Source organism: Trichoplusia ni, chromosome 22 (assembly GCF_003590095.1).
Source record: "Trichoplusia ni isolate ovarian cell line Hi5 chromosome 22, tn1, whole genome shotgun sequence".
Classification (NCBI taxonomy): domain Eukaryota; kingdom Metazoa; phylum Arthropoda; class Insecta; order Lepidoptera; family Noctuidae; genus Trichoplusia; species Trichoplusia ni.
The window spans coordinates 5,919,384-5,939,280 of NC_039499.1; the positions used below are offsets into that span (position 1 = coordinate 5,919,384).

Genomic DNA, 19,897 nt, shown 5'->3' on the forward strand with positions numbered 1-19,897 from the left:
AAACATAAAAGAATACAACAAGAATAAAGATATATGTTTTTATTAGTTCTATGCGGAAATCACAAGTCTTACAATAAAACAATCTTGCATAAAACTATTCAATAATTACAAATGAACCGATTAAAACAATTCACAGATAACAAGGATACAGATTTAGTAGTTACCACTGAAATACTGCTAACACCTAATTACCGTAAATTTATTAGATTATTACGAACCCCGGAGCAGTATTCCAAACCAAATCCTTAATACACACTTACAACTATTAATTATCATAACTTCAATAACTGCATTTATTTATTTATTTTCAAGAATAGTCGACTAGTTCCCTCTATTGGATATCTAAACCAAATCAGTTGTTTTAATAATCTTATTTGTAGTTACCTATGTATTTACTAAGAAGCATAAGATATTCACGCGGTGAAAAATAGATTGTAAATTAGTATTTTTATAATTTTCATCAGATAGATACCTATAGATAGTAAGAATGCTTAAATCTTATTCTTATCGTATAAATTCCACGAAAGCCTTGGGGTCCCAGGGCTGGGTCAACCAAGGATGGCACACCACGAGGGCTGGACTTTACAGCATCTAGCAAAGCAACGTATAAAAACCGAACCTCGGTTTTTAAGGCGCCTTTATATGGCGTGAAGCATGTGAACGGCTCTGGATAACACTAAAACAAGTCACATGGCGCAGATTTGTACTACACAGTACACACGTACCTACAAATATACATATACAACATTGTGCATTGACTAGATACGACTGTGCTTATTATGATAGCTGCACCTTTACAGCTCGCCGCTAAATTGACGTAAGTACAAATAAATATGCAGTTCATATTTAACTAAAACATTAAATAAGTTGAAGAACCTACCTTTGTAAGATGGAATATTTTTTGTGACGTTCATCATTCTAATCATACTCGTAATTTGTTTTTAGAATAAATGATTCTGTAAAGACGCCTTTCGTTTTAACGCACGCAAAGCTATTAAAGTTTTACCTTAAGAAGCAAGAATCAATGTTTAGTTAAACATTAAACTCAAGATAACACATAATTTACCGAGCTAGTGACGTTATAAGCAGAAAGGTAATGCTCGGTAAATGGCCCCTTGTCCGAGACTCGCAGTCGGCGACATCAACATGTGCATTTTAATACTCTAATAAAATTTGAAACACAAGTATCAATCTTCAACGTGACGGACATTACTCTGGCTGCATATAGAATAAATGTGAATATTATATACCCTTCCGTTCATTCTTTTATATCATATCTACTTGAGTATGATATTGCATTCAGTGTATGTTTAACTTACCATCACCTTTATACGAAGAACATTTTTCATGAAAATACGATCGTTTTAACCAAAACAGTTTTTATTTCTTTTTGCTATTTACTTTTGTTTCTATGTTTTATTATGTTTGATACTTATTTTTATTATTTTGCAGAATCTAACTTATATTAAAAATGAATGCCAGAGAGCTACAAAGTAGTATAATGGCAAGATATATTGCTTGTAATACAAATGCAACATTTAAACTTAATCACGAATAAGACATAAACTCTTAAATAATAAAGCTAATACACATCTTATTACTAAATAGTATTAATATATTTATCACACAAACTAATAAAATCTTTTCTTGCTAACAAAATATAATTCAATTTAAACAACACTTAAATGTATTCATAAATTTGAAATAGATAAATATTCATTGAGAAATATACAAAGTAGCCATTAGAGACGCAAGCCTTAAGAATATTGAATAACTTTAATAAATATATTTGATAACGGAAGTAAATAGTTACATATGCTCAGAAAAATATATATATTATAGTCTTAAGCAAGTTGAAGGACAAAAGACAAATACAATTATAGCATAATAATATGCATAAAATATGTAATTTTCATATATAACAGACAGAACATGTACAATATTGGTTTTAGATGATTGTTTTAGCCTCTAAGGAGAGAAAATTGTCAGTAAACTTATCCTCCGAATAAAATCATTCAACAAGGTCATTTTTTAAACAGTCACAACCCACGTAAGAACATGCCATAATACTGTATTTGGCTAGCAACGAAAATGGCATGGTATTAATACTATTTATTTTAAAATGATTCGGCGAAGCCGGGTGACGCATGACGTGTTAAACACCGTTCTCGTACATGGCTATAATCAACTTTGTACAAGAAAACCATGACCTTCATTGTGTAGTGAGCATGCCCAGTATAGCAAAGTCTCATCAATAGGAACACTATGAAGTATTATTTCAATACCTGAGCTACCGCAACTCCTACTTTAAGTTATAACACTAGTTGCTAGAAATTCGATAAATTTGTAAACACTATCACCTGAGTGTTTGTCGTCACAGCTACTGTGCATGTTCACTGTCTAGTTGTATTGTGCATCTCACTAACTTCAATGGTCGTGACTTTCTGAGATATATCAGGATCTCGCGCGTTAGTGACTATGTGTTGTTAAAACACAACACACTGGCTCGCAAACTGTGACGCAATATATTGTTATAGAAAATATATGGCGGTTTTATGATTTATTCACATTCAACTATTTTTCGCAAATTATTTGAAATACTTTTAATATACATTAGTACCATTTTAAGATAACGAATTTGTATATGTATTATGTATAATTCAACATACTATATGTATTTGCTAGGAAAGTTAGAGACAATAGGTCCTCCTATGTTGCCTGCCCAGTACAAGAAGTGTCGTTAAATGTTTTTATTATAATACATACAGTCCTATAGGTATATGTATTTTATTTTAACAGTAAACTTTATAAATAATAACATTACCGACCAGGTAAGAGTCTTAAATTCAGAGTATAAAACACGTGTACACAATTATACAAATATATATTTTAAAATAACGAAACAGATAGAGAGCGCACGCACCAACAAAGCAAATTATCATACACTCTTTTGAAGTATGAGTAGAATTATTAATATATAGAGAAACTTAAGAAAATTATACAAAGTAAAAATCAAAACAGTTTATTAAATTTCTTTGCTGCTTAAATGTGTACGCCCTCTATGTAGCAAGTATTCTATGAAACAGTGTAACATCACGTTTATGTATTGTGTAAATCCTAAGTTACTTTTAAGTTCTCAGTACAGTGGCACTTCGACGGGACACTACTGCTACAGTGCAACCTTACCATTAGGAAGATGTGAAGATATGTTCATATTACTTGCTTTCCGGTTCATCACTTTTCTTGTCGTAGTCTATGAAGAGCAAAGGAATCATCCCGAGGAAGCAGCCGATTGTGATGCCAATAACTCTGCCCTGAGAACGATACGAAGGATACGGATTAATGTTTATGGTTAGAGCTGATCAGAATTGTGATTGATACTTGACTTTCTCGTGTTTGTTTGGACCAGCCTTCAGAACGAAATTAGTTTACAAGCCATGAATGACGCAAGGATAACGCGCTACCTGCTGCCAAAAGCATTTATGTTTAATTGTTTACATTGGTATGGCATTTAGCCAAACCTAGATCATAAGAGTATATAATTATAATCTTGCATCAATGAAATGACCTCAGTTTTTTTTACATAAATATGAAGTTAGGCTGAGTGAAGGCTTTAATTGCCTTGCGGCATTATTGGCACAAGTTTACAAAAGCCAGTGCTATTGCGAAAAATTTATTAGGAACATAAATATACATAAAAATAAAATAAGTGATCAGCTTACGAAATTGGCGAAGCGGCGGCTGATGACCATGTCGAGCTGCACGGGCGCCAGCTTGGGCGCGCCCAGCCCCACCCAGGACGCGGCGCGCTCCACGTAGTACGACGAGCCGATGCCGATCACGTCGCTGAACGTGTTGCCCAGCGCCGCCGCCGCCATCGTCGACAGCGTTATGTACGCGCTCATCGAGCTCTCGATGCGGTCTCCCTGCAATGTCACACAAATAATTACTACAATTTTAGAATCAAGTAAAGAAAAAGATGAACGTAAAATACTTTATCCATATTTTTAATACATGACTCAACAGAATTCTTAATGCTTGAATCAAGTTACTTACCGCAATGATCATGATGAAGTTATCTAAGAATCCAAAGCCTATGAATGGTATCGAGTTTGCAAGCGACACTGTAAAAAAAATATATACATATTAGCCATTGCTACAAAAAACGCAAGCTAGCAAAAAAAGTAATAATAATGATTAAATCCAAACATGAGGTCACAGCACTGACATGAAGTATGAGCTCATTGGTGACATCACACATTTAGCATTTATGTTATTTACATATTTCATAACTACATGTTGAGAATTAAGATTGTTTTGCAAGAAGTTTGAGTATGAATCTTTTATCCTTTTTATAAAACAATTCAATATAGAACAACTATTTTTTTGACTATATATTCAAATTTATTTATTTACAAAAAGCATTAGCAAAATTATCCTCTTATCAGATAGTGTGATAAACACTACGCTTTACATAAGTAACAATGTATTTGCTTAGGTATGGTAACAACTAGAACAAGGACTTACAATGAAACAGCTCCCTCTTGGTAGGCGGCTGCACCATCTCAGCTGAAACAGAAGTCAATTATTTGATGAGATACACATGAAATGTTTAATTGCTGATATGATTAGATTGTGGTGTATTAAAATATATTTATCTTCTGCTGGTTTTTGTTTACTAAAGCATTTAATAAACTGATTATACCACCTACTTTTGTATCATTTCAATATGCACAGTGTCTTATATAAAATTGGTAAAGCCATTTCATCAGAGTATGGTCAGTAAACTTTTAACATGAGAAATTACATAAGATATAAAGTCAGCATAAGTTGTAGTTGTTTGGAAGATGCTTCTTGTACCAAATTAGTTAACTAATTATCCATTACAGTCTCTTTTGTGGCCATTATACTTTTATCCAAGCAGCAGGAAAGCAAAACAAATAACATTACCCTGATAAAGGAGCCATTGACTATTAAGAATCTATAAATAGGTATCAGAGTCAATGCTCATGGGAACCAGTTTGAACTGGATTTATGCAGAGTAAAGTGTAAAAATAAAACTTACCAAACTTTTGTTTCAGCCAATCTTCTGGTACAGGACAATACTTGCCCGTGGGGTCAACGTCACCAAGTGTGGGCACTTTGCTGGGTCTTCCTAACTTGCTTCTCCACCTCTGGCCAGCTAATGTACCTGCATTCATTGAACAGATTTTAATGCAAATGGTAGTCAACAGAGTTAAATACATTTGAAATTAAAACACATTACTGAACTTCTAAGTCTTAAATCGGTAGCAGTTTTTACTAACCTTCATAATTTTCTTTAACTCTGTTCGATTCATATTCCTGTAAGGCGTCAAACAGTATTTTTCTCTCTTCTACGTTAAGGTGGAGAACGAGTTCGTTTGCGTGGACTTTTGTTAGAGGACTCGTGAATTGTGGCGCTTCTTCGAAGTCTTTTGAAGTAGGACCCAGCCCCAAATGCCTGACTTTTAATAGTACGGGTGCTAATAACTGAATCTTCGAATTTACGATAGTTGCACTATGTCGCACTTGTAACGATGAGATATTGTGGCAACATGTATTAAGTCTTATATGAGGGGTGGCACTCAACCGGCTTACGGATTGTGCTGCTTTCATTTTTTTATTATTTCCAGAAACCGAAAGTAAAGAAGAAATACATAGATGAAATTCTTTTTAGAATAAAGGCTACGTTCTGTTCCGCGAACACTGCTGTCAAGTGTCAATCATAAATGTCACATTTATATAATTTTCGCATTGCGTGTAAAGGACCCCACTGTAAATAAAGATGATTTTCACAAACCCTATTTTATTGTGCAGATAGAACAGGATGCAATGCGGTGTGGTATAAAAAATATATATGTTTTTGTACGACCCTGGAATGCCATGGATTTAGAGCAGTTTATTTTTAAGATGGCCACTCCAAAAATCAGTATTTATAGATTTTATTATTTACATTTTTTTGGACTTTTGCGGATTTATCGCAGTCGATGGTGATTATCGGTTATCGTGGTATATTGTATGCTTTATTGCCTTACTTATTGTTATTATCCGTAAGTAACTTTGTAATCAACTGACTCGATAGGTATCCGCTGTTTTTGATAATTTGATATAATGAATATTATAGAAAGATGATTAATTTTGTAAGATTTTTTTTTAACTTTACTGTTAAGTGACAATATTTTCATAAATAAGTTATATAAATTTGGGAATTGCCATGAGTAAAGATTACCGTTTTATGGGAATGTTAACGTTACTTAGATGTTACAAAGTTTTGCTAGAGAACACCATTTAAGCCTTCTAAAACCATTTTCAGGAATTGTTGAAATCTCCTTTCATTCATATGACCATATCTACATAGCGAAAATTTTATAGAAAGGGAAAATTTAATATATTTTGCAAAGTAACTGAGTAGGTCTATAAACCTAGTTCTTTTGACAGCAAGTTTAAATCGGTAATATTGGCTACAAATACTTTTGTTATTACTAAATTAAATGAGATTCTAGTTCTCGTTCTTAGTAAAAATCTAAATCAAAATGTTTTGATGGCAGTTGAATGGCCAAGTTGTGGCCATTTTTCTACGACCATTACTCAAAATAGAATGATTGCGGAGAGATTTTAAGAGAGATGCTGCTCTACTCTGTGACTGTTTCACGCTTCCACAGCCATAATCAGGGCCGGATTTAAAGGCCTAGAGGCCTTAGGGCAACAAAGGAGTGGAGGTCCCCTTGCTCCAATTTATTTGTCTGTGAATCCGACCCGCGCGACGGTGTCCACGCTACGCCAGGTAAAACCTAAAAAAAATTGATACTTTTTTTTCCGAAGTCTCTATTGTGGAGGCCCCCTGCTTGTGGAGGCTCCGGTGCTATCGCCCCGGTTACCCTCCCCTTAATCCGGCCCTGACCATAATAACCATACTCAAGAGTCGTGGTGGTAGTTCCTCAGGTCTCTTGGCTAGAACACAAACTTTATGCAGTAAAAAAATTAAGGGCTGTCACTATATATTATATTTTTTAATCTTTATTTATAGGTATTTAAGGGGTTTTTATCCACACGGATGCGTCAACCCCATTGTACCTTATATTATTTTAAAGCAATAGACTAACAAAAGTTAACACAGTGATACAAGTATGAAAAACACACACATTTAACGATTTTTAGATTTTTTAAGTTCAACTTTTGAAATGTATACTAGCAACATTTATATTTTCGCCGATCTAATTGGTACCTATCATATAAATTGTTATCTACCGATATTTCTTAGATCAAAGTGGTCAAAAGGAAACAAACGATCGAACAAAATAAGCTAAATGTGTCAGTGAATTGCGCAATAAGCTCCAAAACTGCCGGACAAAGTTCGAATTCTATTTTTTGTGATATAATATCACCGATAAAGACGTCAACAACAACAGAGGTGTTAGGTCAATGACAAGCATTGCTGTGTGTTTGTAGACGAAGGAGTACTGTGAGAACGTGTTAAATCGTGGAAGAAACAGCAGAGAGCACGATGCATGATGTTGGAGGGTCTGGTGGCATGGGTTCTGAACAACTATCTGGGGAAGTACGTGGAGAACCTGAACACGGATCAGCTGAGCGTAGCTCTCCTGTCAGGTAATTGCCCATTACGCCTTCTAGTGCATACAGATTCCGATACGTCTTTTTTTTCAAATTTTCATTAAATTATTGCTTTAAAATAGTGTCACATTTGCTATTAAGCGACTGAGATACTTGGGAAATTCAAGAACGTAAAAAAGCTAGCCCTAATTTGGGAATAGAGTTTATACTTATAGTTTATAGTTATAATGTATGTTATACATACATGATGTTAATTTCGACCGGCTTTGTCACTCTCATATATGCCTAGCTATCAGCACAAGTGGCAAAAACAAAAAACTAACACAGCTGATGATAATGATGATGGTAATAAGTGTGATATGTTCATTGAAAATTATTGATATTAGGTGTTATTAGCTGATGCTCACCCACAATCAGTATTTTATTGGAAAACTAGCTGTAAGCAGCGGCTCTGCATTATGTTTTAAGCTACTCCTGCACTATGGCATTGAATCTTTGTATTGCAGGGGGTTTTACAAAAGTTCAAGTTTCATGCTCAAACATACCCAAACTCAGTTTGGCTTGGTGATCTCAACCACTCTGCTATCCATGCAGTCTCTTTATAGCTCATAAATTACAAATGATGACACAAGAACATAAAATGGGAATTAAACCAACTTATGTTGTAACTAGCTGTTGCCCCCGACTTCATCCACATGCTTAGAATTTTCCACATTTTCCATTGTATCTTTGCTCTTATTAGTCGCAACGTGATGTTATGTAGCCTATAGCTTTCCCTGATAAAAGGTCTATTCAACAAAAAAGATTTTTTCAATTCGAACCAGTAGTTCCTGAGATTAGCGCGTTCAAACAAACAAACAAACAAACTTTTCAGCTTTATATATTAGTACTAGCTGTTGCCCGCGACTTCGTCCACGCGGTTAGAATTTTCCCCATTTTCCATTGTATCTTCGCTCCTATTAGTCGCAGCGTGATGTTATATAGCCTATAGCCTTCCTCGATAAATGGTCTATTCAACACAAAAAGAATTTTTCAAATCGAACCAGTGGTTCCCGAGATTAGCGCGTTCAAACAAACAAACAAACAAACTTTTCAGCTTTATATATGAGTATAGATATAGATTAGTATAGATTCAGGTCATAAACTATCTATATTGAAAAAATTCAAATTGATTTATTGGTTTTTATGTGGAAGAGTAAAAGACATCCTGCCATACTATTTTGAATGTATTCATATTATATCAAAATGACATGATATAAAAATAATAGTTAAACTTTAGCTTTTTATTTCTTTAATGGGCTCTAAAATATGTATATTGACAATTTGACACTATGTTGTTCAACAAGAGTGTTGATTTAACACTCTTGTTGTTTCATTACAAAAGAATCAGGTTATTTATTTACCTTAAAGTATTGTATGCCTATATAGTTCAGAGTTTAATTTGGCTAATAAAGGTTTTTTGTTGTTATAGTATTTTACAGCTGTAACTGTAACAATGTTTTGAATACATAGAGTTAAATGTTTTGAGGCTTGTGTTAGTACTAAAATTCATTACACTGTATCAGCTAGTAGGGAACTAGGAAAGAAACTGCATGCTATGCTCGTTAACTGCGCTTTGGTAAATTCCATTATTAAAACTTATAAATTTTATGCTTTTAATAATAGAGACATTAGCATTTCAAACGTACTTAAGATTTTGTACATGAATACTTAACATTTGGAACATATTTAATAGGACAAGGATTTATTAGTATAACATATGAAAACTAAGGGACAGTCAAATAAAAAAAAATGAATTAGGTATTATTACTAATTCATCATATGGTTATTAGTTTATTACTACATTAGACTATTTATAAATATGTTTATTTTATATATCTCTTGACTTCCCATACCACACCTATTAATTTGAGTAAAACTACCAAGTTTGATGAAATTCTGTTTGTAATTTGTGATTGCAATAATGATGTAATTTGAACAGGGAAAGTGGAGCTAGAGAATCTCCCCCTGAAGAAAGACGCTCTCCGTCACCTGGGCCTTCCAGTCGAGGTCAAGGCGGGCTTCATCGGGAAAGTCCAACTCCAAGTACCAGTGCGGCAGATCAGGTCGGCGCCGTGGCTCATCGCCATCGAGAAGCTATATTTAGTTTCCGCACCGGTCAATTTGGATGAGGTTTGTTCATTCTAAATGTTATAAAATGTTACAGTTACATATGAAATGTTGCATTCATTCTAGTATGCTGTAATAGATAAGACATATCACGAGAGATAATATTATGGCATCATCATTCATCTTGTTCTTAACACAGAAAATATTGGAAATTCAAAGATAATAAAAAAATGTTATAAAATAAACATAAACAAATAATTATAGTGTGGTCTAAGGGCTGTCAACATGGTTTGTTTCAGTGGGACTGTTCCGTAGAAGCGTCGATAGCGCACGAGCGCAAGACGGCGCTTCTAGACGCCCTAGAGGCGCAATGGCGGGCGGAGCACGAGGCAACCGACGCGGGGTACTACGCCACATCGTATTCGTCATGGCTCAGTTACGGCACTGGGTTACTCGCCAACATAGTGGAGAACCTACAGGTACCGTTTTCTGCGTAACTTACAGTTGCAACAAAGAAAAGAAAGATATAAGATTAAGAAGGATCTCAAAAAGCTTTGCATCACAATCACTTCGCCTGTCTGTGTCAACAGCTGAAGCTCAACGACGTCCACATACGTTACGAAGACGCGGTGACGTGCGACCGGCCCTTCGCGTGCGGCCTCACAGTGGAGTCCCTGTGCGCGGAGTCGTGCGACAGCGAGTGGCGGCGCGGCTTCACACTGCTCAGCGACCCCGAGGGGTGCTCCTTCAAGCTGCTCGAACTACACAACCTAGCCATCTACTGGGACCCCATGCCCGTGCCCAACGGAATGTTCGCCGACTGCACGATAACGGAGCTGACGGTATGAGCGCGTCCCACAGTGCGAGTGTGGCGAGCCGAGCTGGTGAGTAACCCGCGTGTTGCGTGTCCGCAGACGCGCATGAGCGAGACGTGGTGCGCCTGGCACCGCTACCTGCTGCGGCCGGCGTCAGCGCGCGCGCGCGTGCGCCGCGAGCGCACCGAGCAGCCGCTACGTTCGCGCGCTCGACCACGCCTGGCCGCACACCTCACACTCGACACCGTCACGCTCAATCTTACTTCTGTGAGTACCGCCGCTGATGCTGCTGTAGCCTCTGTTGGCCAGACAGTTACAACGCTTGTTTGTCTCAGCGCCAATACAACGAGGTAGTGGGCTGCGCGGCCGGGCTCGAGCGTCTCGCCCGCGTGCGCGAGTTCCGCGCGCGTCGACCAGCCGCTCCGGTGAAAGGCCACGCACGCGAGTGGTGGCTATACGCGCTTTCTTGCCACGTGCCAGACCACCCGTGTAAGTGTTTCGCGAAGTTACATGTTAACTAGTGGGTTATTTACTTGAAAACTTAATAATATATCTGACGGCAGGGACCGAGCCGAAGCCGACGTGGACGTCGTGCCTGGACCGAGCTCGGCAGATGCGCCAGTACGTGGACAGCTGCCTGGTGACTCTGAGCAATCCGGCAGCCACTCTACCCGCTGACCGGAAAGCTGCTAAGGATGAGTTCGAGTGGCGGATGCCTTTGCATCTGCTTAAAGCGTTGAGAGAGGTGAATCTCTAAATTTTGTTTTTTTTTTTCTGTCATAAAAGATAAGATTAAATTATTAAAAAAATAAGTTGCCGCCGTTTAACGAAAAATGTCCTCACTAAGAGGTTACGTTAAAATCGTCAGATGTAACATGTGAAATCGTGAGTTTGGACATTTAGCAACAACATACACTTAGGGTATTAGTGACTTTTTATCCGTATCACATTTTTTTTGAGCAAATGCTACGAATTTTTACCGAATAAGTGTCATTGGCGCGAACTGTTACTTTCCTTCTTTGATTTGAAGAAAACTGAGGCCGAGGCGCATCGATTATTTGTAGAAGCTGCTTTGATCGAGGTTGCTTTGAGCGAGAAAAGTTATCGTGAGTAGTTTCAAAAGTTTAAAAACCGTGATTTTGATGTGGAACTCAAAGAACGTAGTGGAAAAACTAAATCGTACGAAGACATGGAATTTAAAGCATTATTGATGGAAGATTCGCGCCAAACGCGAGACGAAATTAAAACCTCTTGGCTGATGATGGACAATACTTTGAATAAAACATAATGTACTGTTCTTTCAGAACAAACTTCATTTCTTTTTGTAAAAAACGGCGGAAACTTATTTGTATAACTATTATTTTTTAGTAACTTAATATTTTTTGATACAGATTGCAATGCGCAAAGTTCCAAAATCTACACCAGTATCAACTCCAGATAAACCAGGTAGCTCTGGGCGCAGCATGCTCGTACATTGGTTCCCGCAGTGGTGGGGCTGGTACGGTGCTAGTTCACAAGACTCCACCGCGACCACGCCCTCACCCGCGCCCACGCCCGCCCCTACCACGCCCCACTCTCCGGCTGACTTAGAAGAAGAGATCCTAGACGTGATCGCAGACTCTTTGGATAACAATACAATGTTGAAGCGGGATACAGTATTCGGGAAGTTTGAATTCATATTAAATAAGGGTTCATTGAATTTGTGTATGGATAGCGAAGCGGAGAGTAATAAGTAAGTAATATATTTCTTAACTGGTAAATTTTAAATGACAATGAATAAAGACAGAACGCTAACAAGGTGTCGTGTTGCTTGCGCAGCGAGGCGAGGGCTGCGGGCGGGGCGGGCGGGGCGGGCGGGGAGGGCGCGGCGGGCGAGGCGCGCGGCGCGGAGCTGGCGTTCTCGTGCGTGCGCGTGGGCATCGAGTCGCGGCCGCGCGCCGCCTCGCACGCGCTGCACGTGTCGCTGGGCTCCGTGTGTCTGCGCGAGCGCATCACGCCCAACACGCTGTTCCCCATACTCATTGCGCCGCAGGTACCTACACCTATTTACTTACCAACGGATAACTTTGAAAAATCTAAAAATCTCGCAAATCGTTTGTTGAAGCAAAGCGTAACAGTAGGACATCCTTTGGAAACCTTTGAATTCAAACAAGAATAATTTACCCATATCTGCGCCGAATCCAGTAGATATAAACTCAAAATAAGTTTATTTTTACTTGTACCTACGATATTAAACGATATAATAAATATACTATGTTATATTCCTCACAGGGTGTAATCCGCGAAGGCCTGAGTGCACTGAGCGCGTCGGGCGCCGCGATGTCGTGGTGTCGCTCGCACTCGCAGGGCGGCACTCATACTGCGCATGCGCAACACGAACCGCTCTTCCAGCTTACATACGAAAAGAAACCTTTCGGCATGAATTGTGATTACAAGTAAGTTTACTAACACTGTTCACTAGTTCAGTATAGTAGATTATATCTCACTTCCACTGAGGTTCTAATACCACCTCAAAAAGTAATAATATTAGTGTATGGCTGTGGAAGTGGGACAGCGCAATATGCGGCATATATTCTACACTCGCAATAAATAATATAAGTAGTTTAAGACGTGGCGATACTTTTGTACCTATTGTGTTTACTTGGAGAAGGTCTATTGCATCTCGCATCACACATCGCATTATCCCTTCGTCGTGGTGTTCCCGCAGGCTGTGGGTGAAGTCCGCGTCGCTGGAGGTGGTGTACAACGCGGAGGTGGTCCGCTGGGCCCAGCAGTGGGTGTGCGCGCCCTGGTCGCACGCCTACGCGACCATGCGCGACCAGACGCGCGCGCGCCTCATCACGCAGTGGGAGCACATCGTGCACGCGCACACGCACCCGGTATGCAGCTGTACTTGCACTAGTCGATGTCCTGTAGTTCCTTAATTTAGTAATGCCACTTAGCAGGTAAATTTTATATCTTAACTTTAAGAGTAGCCACAGTATCGATAATTTACCTTTAACTTGTATCACAGGGTGAGCGTCGTACGTGGCAAGTGGAGCTGGACATCTCGGCCCCTCAGATCCTGTTCGTGGAGCAGCTATGCTCGCGCGACTCCGCCGTGCTCGTGGTGGACTTCGGTCGGCTGCGACTCGCCAACGCGAACCTCGCCGAGTGCGTCGTGCATACGCCATCTGCTGAAGATGAAGGTTCGTAAACTCGTGCAGCACCTTCTTATAAAACGGTCCTGTAAACGCGGTAATGTTGGATATGCTTTTGTCAATAGAAATGTTCATGACCCCGTGCTCGACGCCGCCGGGCAGCCTGCTGTCGCCGGGCTCCCCGCCGGGGTCGCCGCCGGGGCCGCGCGCGCCCGGCCCGCCGCCCGGCCTGGACGCCACCAACCTGCACAACCGCCTCTACGACAGATACAAGATAGAGCTCAGCGACCTGCAGATCCTCGTGGGCCGAGCTCGCGACAACTGGAAGTACGCGCACACCAAGAGCACGTCCTCGCTGCACCTGCTGGATAGGTTCAGCATTCTTCTTCAGGTCTACATCTATTTTATTGGGGACTTTTGATACACATCTGTTTAAAGGTGTTATAACGTGTGCGTTGTGTTGTCGCGCCAGGCGGAGCGGCGCGTGGTCCACACGTCGGACCCGCAGTACCCGTCGGCCACGCTGTGCGGCTCGCTGCCGGCGCTGGTGGTGCACCTGAGCGAGCAGAAGCTGTTCGCCGTGCGCGCCGTGCTGGCCAACGCCGCGCCGCGCAGCGCGCACAAGTAACATAATACATTCTACCTTTATAGACGAGTGGATTTTCTCGGCCTTACGATTATTTCGATTTAACTGACTTATCTCATAACGTAAATTTTTTGAGATCGAATTATGGACTCATGTTTTTTCACAGTTCAGCAGTATTTACTGTTTTGGCCTTTGCTTGATTACAATACTGTTCTTACAGCGGTCAGTCGCAGAGCCCCATGTACTCGGCGGCGGACGACGCGGAGGAGAACAGCGTCAGCTCAGAGACGGAGCGGTCCGAGTTCTCTCAACACCATAACTCTACGCTCTTCATGCTACAATTTGCTATTGAACAGATGTCGCTAGAGGTATGTGTTAGATAAGGTATAGATATTTGTCAACAATATTTTTGTGTTCTTGTCCATAGATTTGTACAAAATAAGGCAAACATATAATGATGATCTGTTTGTGTGTCCGCAGGTGCAGTCGATGGGTCGCAGCATCGCGGAGGTGCAGGTGTGCGGCGTGAAGGCGGCGGCCACCGGGCGCCCGCGCGAGCTGTCGCTGTCGCTGTCCGTGCACTCGCTGCTGCTGGTGGACGCGCTGCAGACCTACGGCCCGGACTTCGAGCTGCTCGTGGCCAGCCACAAGCACGTCGGGTACGAATAACAATTCAATTCACTCTAATGTGTAACTTATTTGTGAAAGTGAAATAATGTAAGAGTTGTGTTATGCGTGCAGCATGGACACTGCGTCGGGCAGCATCCGCGGCTCGGAGCCGACGTCGCCCACGTCGCCCACGTCGCCGGCGGGCGCGGGCTCGCCGGACGCGCGCGCGGCGCCCGCGCTGGCGCACCCGCACGCGCTGCACCAGGCGCTCAACTCGCTGCACTACTGCAACAACAGTAAGCGACGCCACTATATTACATCACAATCAAAAGTCTTTATTTCAAGTGAATCGTTTTCCAAGCACTTGCAAAATGTTATAATGATGACTCTGAGTGCGTTGTGGTTTTGCGTGTAAAAGAAACAAAATTTCGCCTCCTTAGGAGTCAGCTTTGATTTTTAACTATAACTTACGGCATGCGACAGTATCTACTTTAGCGGAAATTAAAACTTAAATTTTACATAAAACAACCATGTCGGAAAGAAGGCTTTTTTTTATTTTCTTTAGAATATGATGTTTTCAGTGCCTTATTATCCATAAGGCCCACTATGATCAGGGGCCCACCACCAAAGTAGTCACCAAGCTCAATAAATGTTTCACTGAATGAAAATAACTTGAACCAAGGGACAACTTGGGGAAACTTGAATCCCCACTCCCTTGTTGCCTCGGGCCCCTGGGCCCCTAGATCCGGCCCTTTATGTTTTTATGATGGGAAATCATCAAAGAAATACATATAATTTTGTTCAGATCCTTCGGAAGCAGACCGTATGAGTCCGGCCCCCAGCTGGGTGTCGGGCACGGGGTTCAACTGGAACGGCAGCGGCATGTTCGGCGCGGGCTGGGGCTCGGACTGGGGCGCGGAGTGGGGCGCGGGCTGGGGCGCGGGGCTGGGCGCCGCGCCCCACGCCTACACCGCCTGGGGCGCCGCCGGGCTCGTCGACTCCGAGGCGCTCATCGCCGTCGAGCTGTGCCTCGTCAAGGGGGAGGGAGACTCCGAAGATCTTAGGATCGCTAACATACTGTTCAATAATCTTGATATCATTGGTGAGTTACATCTTAAGTCGGTTGCCGAAATTTTTTTGTTCTACTTCTGCATTAATTTTGACTAATTTGATGAACTGCAGAAAAAGTTTCAATTTCTGTGAAAGTAATGATGACAATTTTTTCTATGCAGCAAACCAAGAGACTATTGTGGAACTGATCGGGTTCACTCAACGTGTTATGGGTCCAAAAACAGCAACTAAGAAACCACCCAGTGATGTAGACTTGACTGAACAAGCTACCGCCTCTACTTACTCATATCCTCTTCCTGAAGACGAACCAAAGGTATGTCAAACAAAATTGCGGTTGGATTGCTGTTGAAATGCAGTCCGTCTGTCTAGAACCTTAATGTCTGACAATATGGTTTTAACTTTATAATAGAGATTCATTATAGATTGTATAGTTTTGTATGAGAATCTAGATCGAGAGTCACGATGTTATTATTTTTGACATTAAGCACTGATTGACTTTTTATTTATTTATTTATTTAATACAGCATGGAAGGCTAAATACAGCTAAATACAATTATGCTTACTTTTGATACGTTTCTTACGATATAATTGTCCTCGTAGAAGGAAGTACGTACAGAGATAACGTTCGACTTCCACCGTCTCGGCGTGCTACTGCTGCGCGCCGCCGTGCACGAGGGCACCGTGGTCGCGCGCAAGATAGCCACCGCCACCATCAGCGAGGCCAAGATACAGGCCACCGTCGGTACGTCCTAAAATGAAATTACTTGAATGTCGATCAAGTGCGGCAGACCGCTAAGCCTCTCGTGGCCGCAGACTCGTGCGTGGTGGAGGTGCGCGGGTCGCTGGGCGGCGTGCAGGTGGGGTCGCTGTGCGAGGGCGGCGGCCTGCACGCGCGCGTGCTGCGGGCCGGCCGCGCCGCCGCGCCGCCCGAGCCCGCGCCCGCGCACGACGACGACAAGGCGCTGCTGTTCTCCATCCACCGGCGCCTGGACGCGCACGAGGCCGACGCGCCCGTCGTGCAGGCGGCCGTGAGCCTGCACGTGGCCAGCGTCTGGTACACGCACTCGGGCCCGCTGCTGCGCGAGCTGCGCTCCTGCCTCACCGAGTTCAAGCAGTACCTCGCCAACCTGGCGCGCTCCATCCGCGCCGCCGCCGCCGACATGGCCATCGGACTCGTGCATCCAAGGTAATCTAAATATGCAGCTTGGGGATATATTTTCATAAGTTTTAGATGCAATGCTATTAAATGTTCTTGTTTAATTATATTTTATTTTTATTTGATTTTAGAGGTGAATCGTTATACGCAAACCCGAAATTATCACAATCAATGGAAGGAGTATCTCCACGGCGTCGAACCGTCAGTATGGGAGCCTCGCTGGACGAGCCCCCATCTCTAAAGTCCGACAACATCGTGCTCAGGTATGACGTCAGTGTCCAAAAGGAAGTTCAGTACCCGTTGAGTTGAGAAGCTTCTCTAATGTGTATGCGTCGTATGCGCAGCGTGAACATAGAGTTGGAGTCCCCGGTGGTGGTGGTCCCTCGCCACGCGCACAGCACGCAGGTGTTCGTGGCGCACCTGGGCCGCATGAGCCTCGCCAACCGCCCCGGCCCGCCGCATCACACGCTCTACAAAGTGCGCGTCAGGGACATCTCACTCGCTTCCGTATGTACACAGCATACTTTATGGTACCATGGATGCATTCATTTTTGTATAAAGGTAAAAAATTAATGATGTGATCTGGCTGTCGCAGGTGGATGTAGCTGAAAAATTAAAACTACACCAACTCACCGCGGAAAACATGCAGGACATCTACGATGTTTCTGCTGGTAAACCGGTGCTCCACAACACTGCGCTACAATTCACTGTTAACTACTGTGACACTGAGGCCGATACTGAAGCCGACTACCAGGTATTGTAGGCAATAGCCGTCTGTAATGCATATCTATTGCATTATTTTGACTAGATGTTACATTTGAAGTGTGTCATGTATTGTGTGCAGTGCGAGGTGCGCGGCAAGATAGTGGGCGGGCTGCACGTGTCTGCGCGGCGCGAGCAGTACGAGCAGCTGCTGGAGACGCTGCGCTGGATCTCCAGCGACGCGCCCGCCGAGCACGCGCAGCACGCCGCGCAGCCGCCCGCGCAGCACGCGCAGGTCAGTGGCATTGCTTAATGACATTTACGTACGGTTGAATATGCTAAAATATCATTTTGACAGTTACTTTTTTATGTCTATTTCTTTCTTATGCACTTATGATTACGTTTAAACCGAATTGTGAACTTAATAATTGTGCCTAGTGTAGGAGTCTAAACTGACGTATACGTGTCCGCGCAGGGCGGCGGCGGCTCGCTGCTGGAGGGCGCGGTGCCCACGCTGCGGCTGGACCCGGCCGTGCGCGCCGCCGTGCTGGCCGTGGCGCCGCCCGCGCGCGCGCCGCGCACGCAGCACGCGCACGCGCTCACCGGTAACTACGCAACATTTCATTTTGCACAGAATAAGAACCTATTAGGTCATCTAGGCAGTAGACACATCAAATGAATAATATATTTTTCGTGCAACAGTGAACTTCGAGCTACCCACATTTAGTGTGGAATTGCGCGCAGATCTAGGAGAGGGAGAGCGCAGCCTCGTCGAACTGTCTTTCAGAGAGTTTAAACTTCACTATGAAAAGACCCGACCTTACGAAAACATGCTACAGGTTCGATTTTCATGTTTCTTGAAACTTTTGTGAATACATACTCATCCTGCTAAATTATACGTATTTTCATGTAATACATAATTACATTACTTGACAGGTGTCGCTCCATTCCATAACTATGGAGGACCTCACGAAGGAGCCGGAGTCGAAGCACCGCATGCTGATGGTGTCGCACACGCCGCAGATGCCGCCCAAGGCCGTGTTCGTGTCCAAGTCCTGCCCCGACTTCGTCACGGAGTATGCCGACGACATGTCTAGCGTCAGCTCCTTGCAGTACATGAAGTGTTGCTCCTGCTCGCTGCCGAGCCAACTCAATGTGGCTGCAAAAGAGGTAGTTATTACAATATAAACTTATAAAGAGTATTTAAATTGTTTTTTGACGTTTTATATCCACAGCCTTTCCTTATATAAGAAATTGTGTTATCAAGACATGTTAAGAGTCTCCTGTCCTGTCGCCAGAGCAAGGAGCGTCGCAGCAAGCGCGACAGCAAGTGCGGCGTGACCCCGCCCTGCTCGCCCGAGGTGGGGCGGGAGGCGGAGCCCGCGGCCGCGCCCGCCGGGCCCGACGACAACCTGGTGTGGCTGTCCGTGCACACGCGCGACCCGCAGCACCCGCACTTCCACGACACCTACGAGGGGGTCAGTACCATGCTAGATCAATTGTTTGGGAGATAACCCTGCACAGTCTCTGGTGGTGGACGAGTTTCCAAAATCGGTTCCCTTGGTGGTTTATCATTGTTCCTTAGGTTCCGGTAGCTGATAAATTTACTAAGTCACAGATTTATTCTTTTTCATTCAATAAACGTCTCCCACTCTAAGGAATTTTATCCAAGTTACTCGACTTCTATAGTGTATATTAGTTTAACTCAGTGATTCCCAAAGTGGTCCAGGTGGACCCCCAGGGGTCCACGGGAGACTTGCTGGGGGTCTATGTAGGCGCAAATAAAAAATTGGGGTCCCTAAGGTGTCAATGGGACCACGAAAATTATCTCCATTTGATAGTAAAGAGAAAAAATGTAAGCATAGTTTTTATAAACAGATAATATTTTAATAAGGCAAACGATTGTTACTCGTCCAAACTTGCGTATTCGATATGACGTACAATTTCGTGTACTTGCAAAGGTGGTATAAAATGTACCATTTTTCGTTTTTATTTAACCGAACAAATGTAAGGACAGAACTCAGAAGCGACACATTTTTTATTTTTTGGCTACTTGCGCTCACTTTGTCTAAGAATGTGGTAGAAATGTAGCAACAAGGGGTCCACTGAAACTAGC

At 42.5% G+C, this 19,897-nt stretch overlaps 2 protein-coding genes across 2 annotated transcripts in view; one reads left to right on the plus strand and one right to left on the minus strand.

The window, feature by feature from the left end:
• Positions 1-24: 24 nt before the first annotated feature.
• On the minus strand, positions 25-5,838 carry LOC113504486. The gene is made up of 6 exons (XM_026886792.1): positions 5,307-5,838; positions 5,066-5,191; positions 4,528-4,569; positions 4,057-4,124; positions 3,723-3,926; positions 25-3,314 (listed from the first exon to the last, which is right to left on the minus strand). The coding sequence occupies exons 1-6, from the start codon at positions 5,635-5,637 to the stop codon at positions 3,216-3,218; spliced, it is 870 nt and encodes a 289-aa protein (XP_026742593.1). The 5' UTR covers positions 5,638-5,838; the 3' UTR covers positions 25-3,215.
• Positions 5,839-7,199: 1,361 nt separating this feature from the next.
• The window catches only part of LOC113504679 (vacuolar protein sorting-associated protein 13D), a 28,876-nt gene continuing 16,178 nt past the window's right edge, over positions 7,200-19,897 (plus strand). The window contains exons 1-29 of the mRNA XM_026887096.1: positions 7,200-7,629; positions 9,575-9,765; positions 10,002-10,181; positions 10,293-10,544; positions 10,617-10,784; positions 10,853-11,006; positions 11,081-11,262; positions 11,909-12,249; positions 12,336-12,549; positions 12,789-12,952; positions 13,225-13,396; positions 13,531-13,705; positions 13,783-14,048; positions 14,130-14,281; positions 14,464-14,611; positions 14,724-14,902; positions 14,985-15,148; positions 15,658-15,954; positions 16,085-16,236; positions 16,524-16,665; positions 16,737-17,109; positions 17,211-17,342; positions 17,424-17,586; positions 17,675-17,833; positions 17,924-18,076; positions 18,257-18,386; positions 18,484-18,620; positions 18,718-18,951; positions 19,080-19,259. Coding sequence (XP_026742897.1) covers positions 7,533-7,629; positions 9,575-9,765; positions 10,002-10,181; positions 10,293-10,544; positions 10,617-10,784; positions 10,853-11,006; positions 11,081-11,262; positions 11,909-12,249; positions 12,336-12,549; positions 12,789-12,952; positions 13,225-13,396; positions 13,531-13,705; positions 13,783-14,048; positions 14,130-14,281; positions 14,464-14,611; positions 14,724-14,902; positions 14,985-15,148; positions 15,658-15,954; positions 16,085-16,236; positions 16,524-16,665; positions 16,737-17,109; positions 17,211-17,342; positions 17,424-17,586; positions 17,675-17,833; positions 17,924-18,076; positions 18,257-18,386; positions 18,484-18,620; positions 18,718-18,951; positions 19,080-19,259 — 5,451 coding nt within the window. The 5' untranslated portion in view covers positions 7,200-7,532. The remainder of the gene's footprint in view (positions 7,630-9,574; positions 9,766-10,001; positions 10,182-10,292; positions 10,545-10,616; positions 10,785-10,852; positions 11,007-11,080; positions 11,263-11,908; positions 12,250-12,335; positions 12,550-12,788; positions 12,953-13,224; positions 13,397-13,530; positions 13,706-13,782; positions 14,049-14,129; positions 14,282-14,463; positions 14,612-14,723; positions 14,903-14,984; positions 15,149-15,657; positions 15,955-16,084; positions 16,237-16,523; positions 16,666-16,736; positions 17,110-17,210; positions 17,343-17,423; positions 17,587-17,674; positions 17,834-17,923; positions 18,077-18,256; positions 18,387-18,483; positions 18,621-18,717; positions 18,952-19,079; positions 19,260-19,897) is intronic.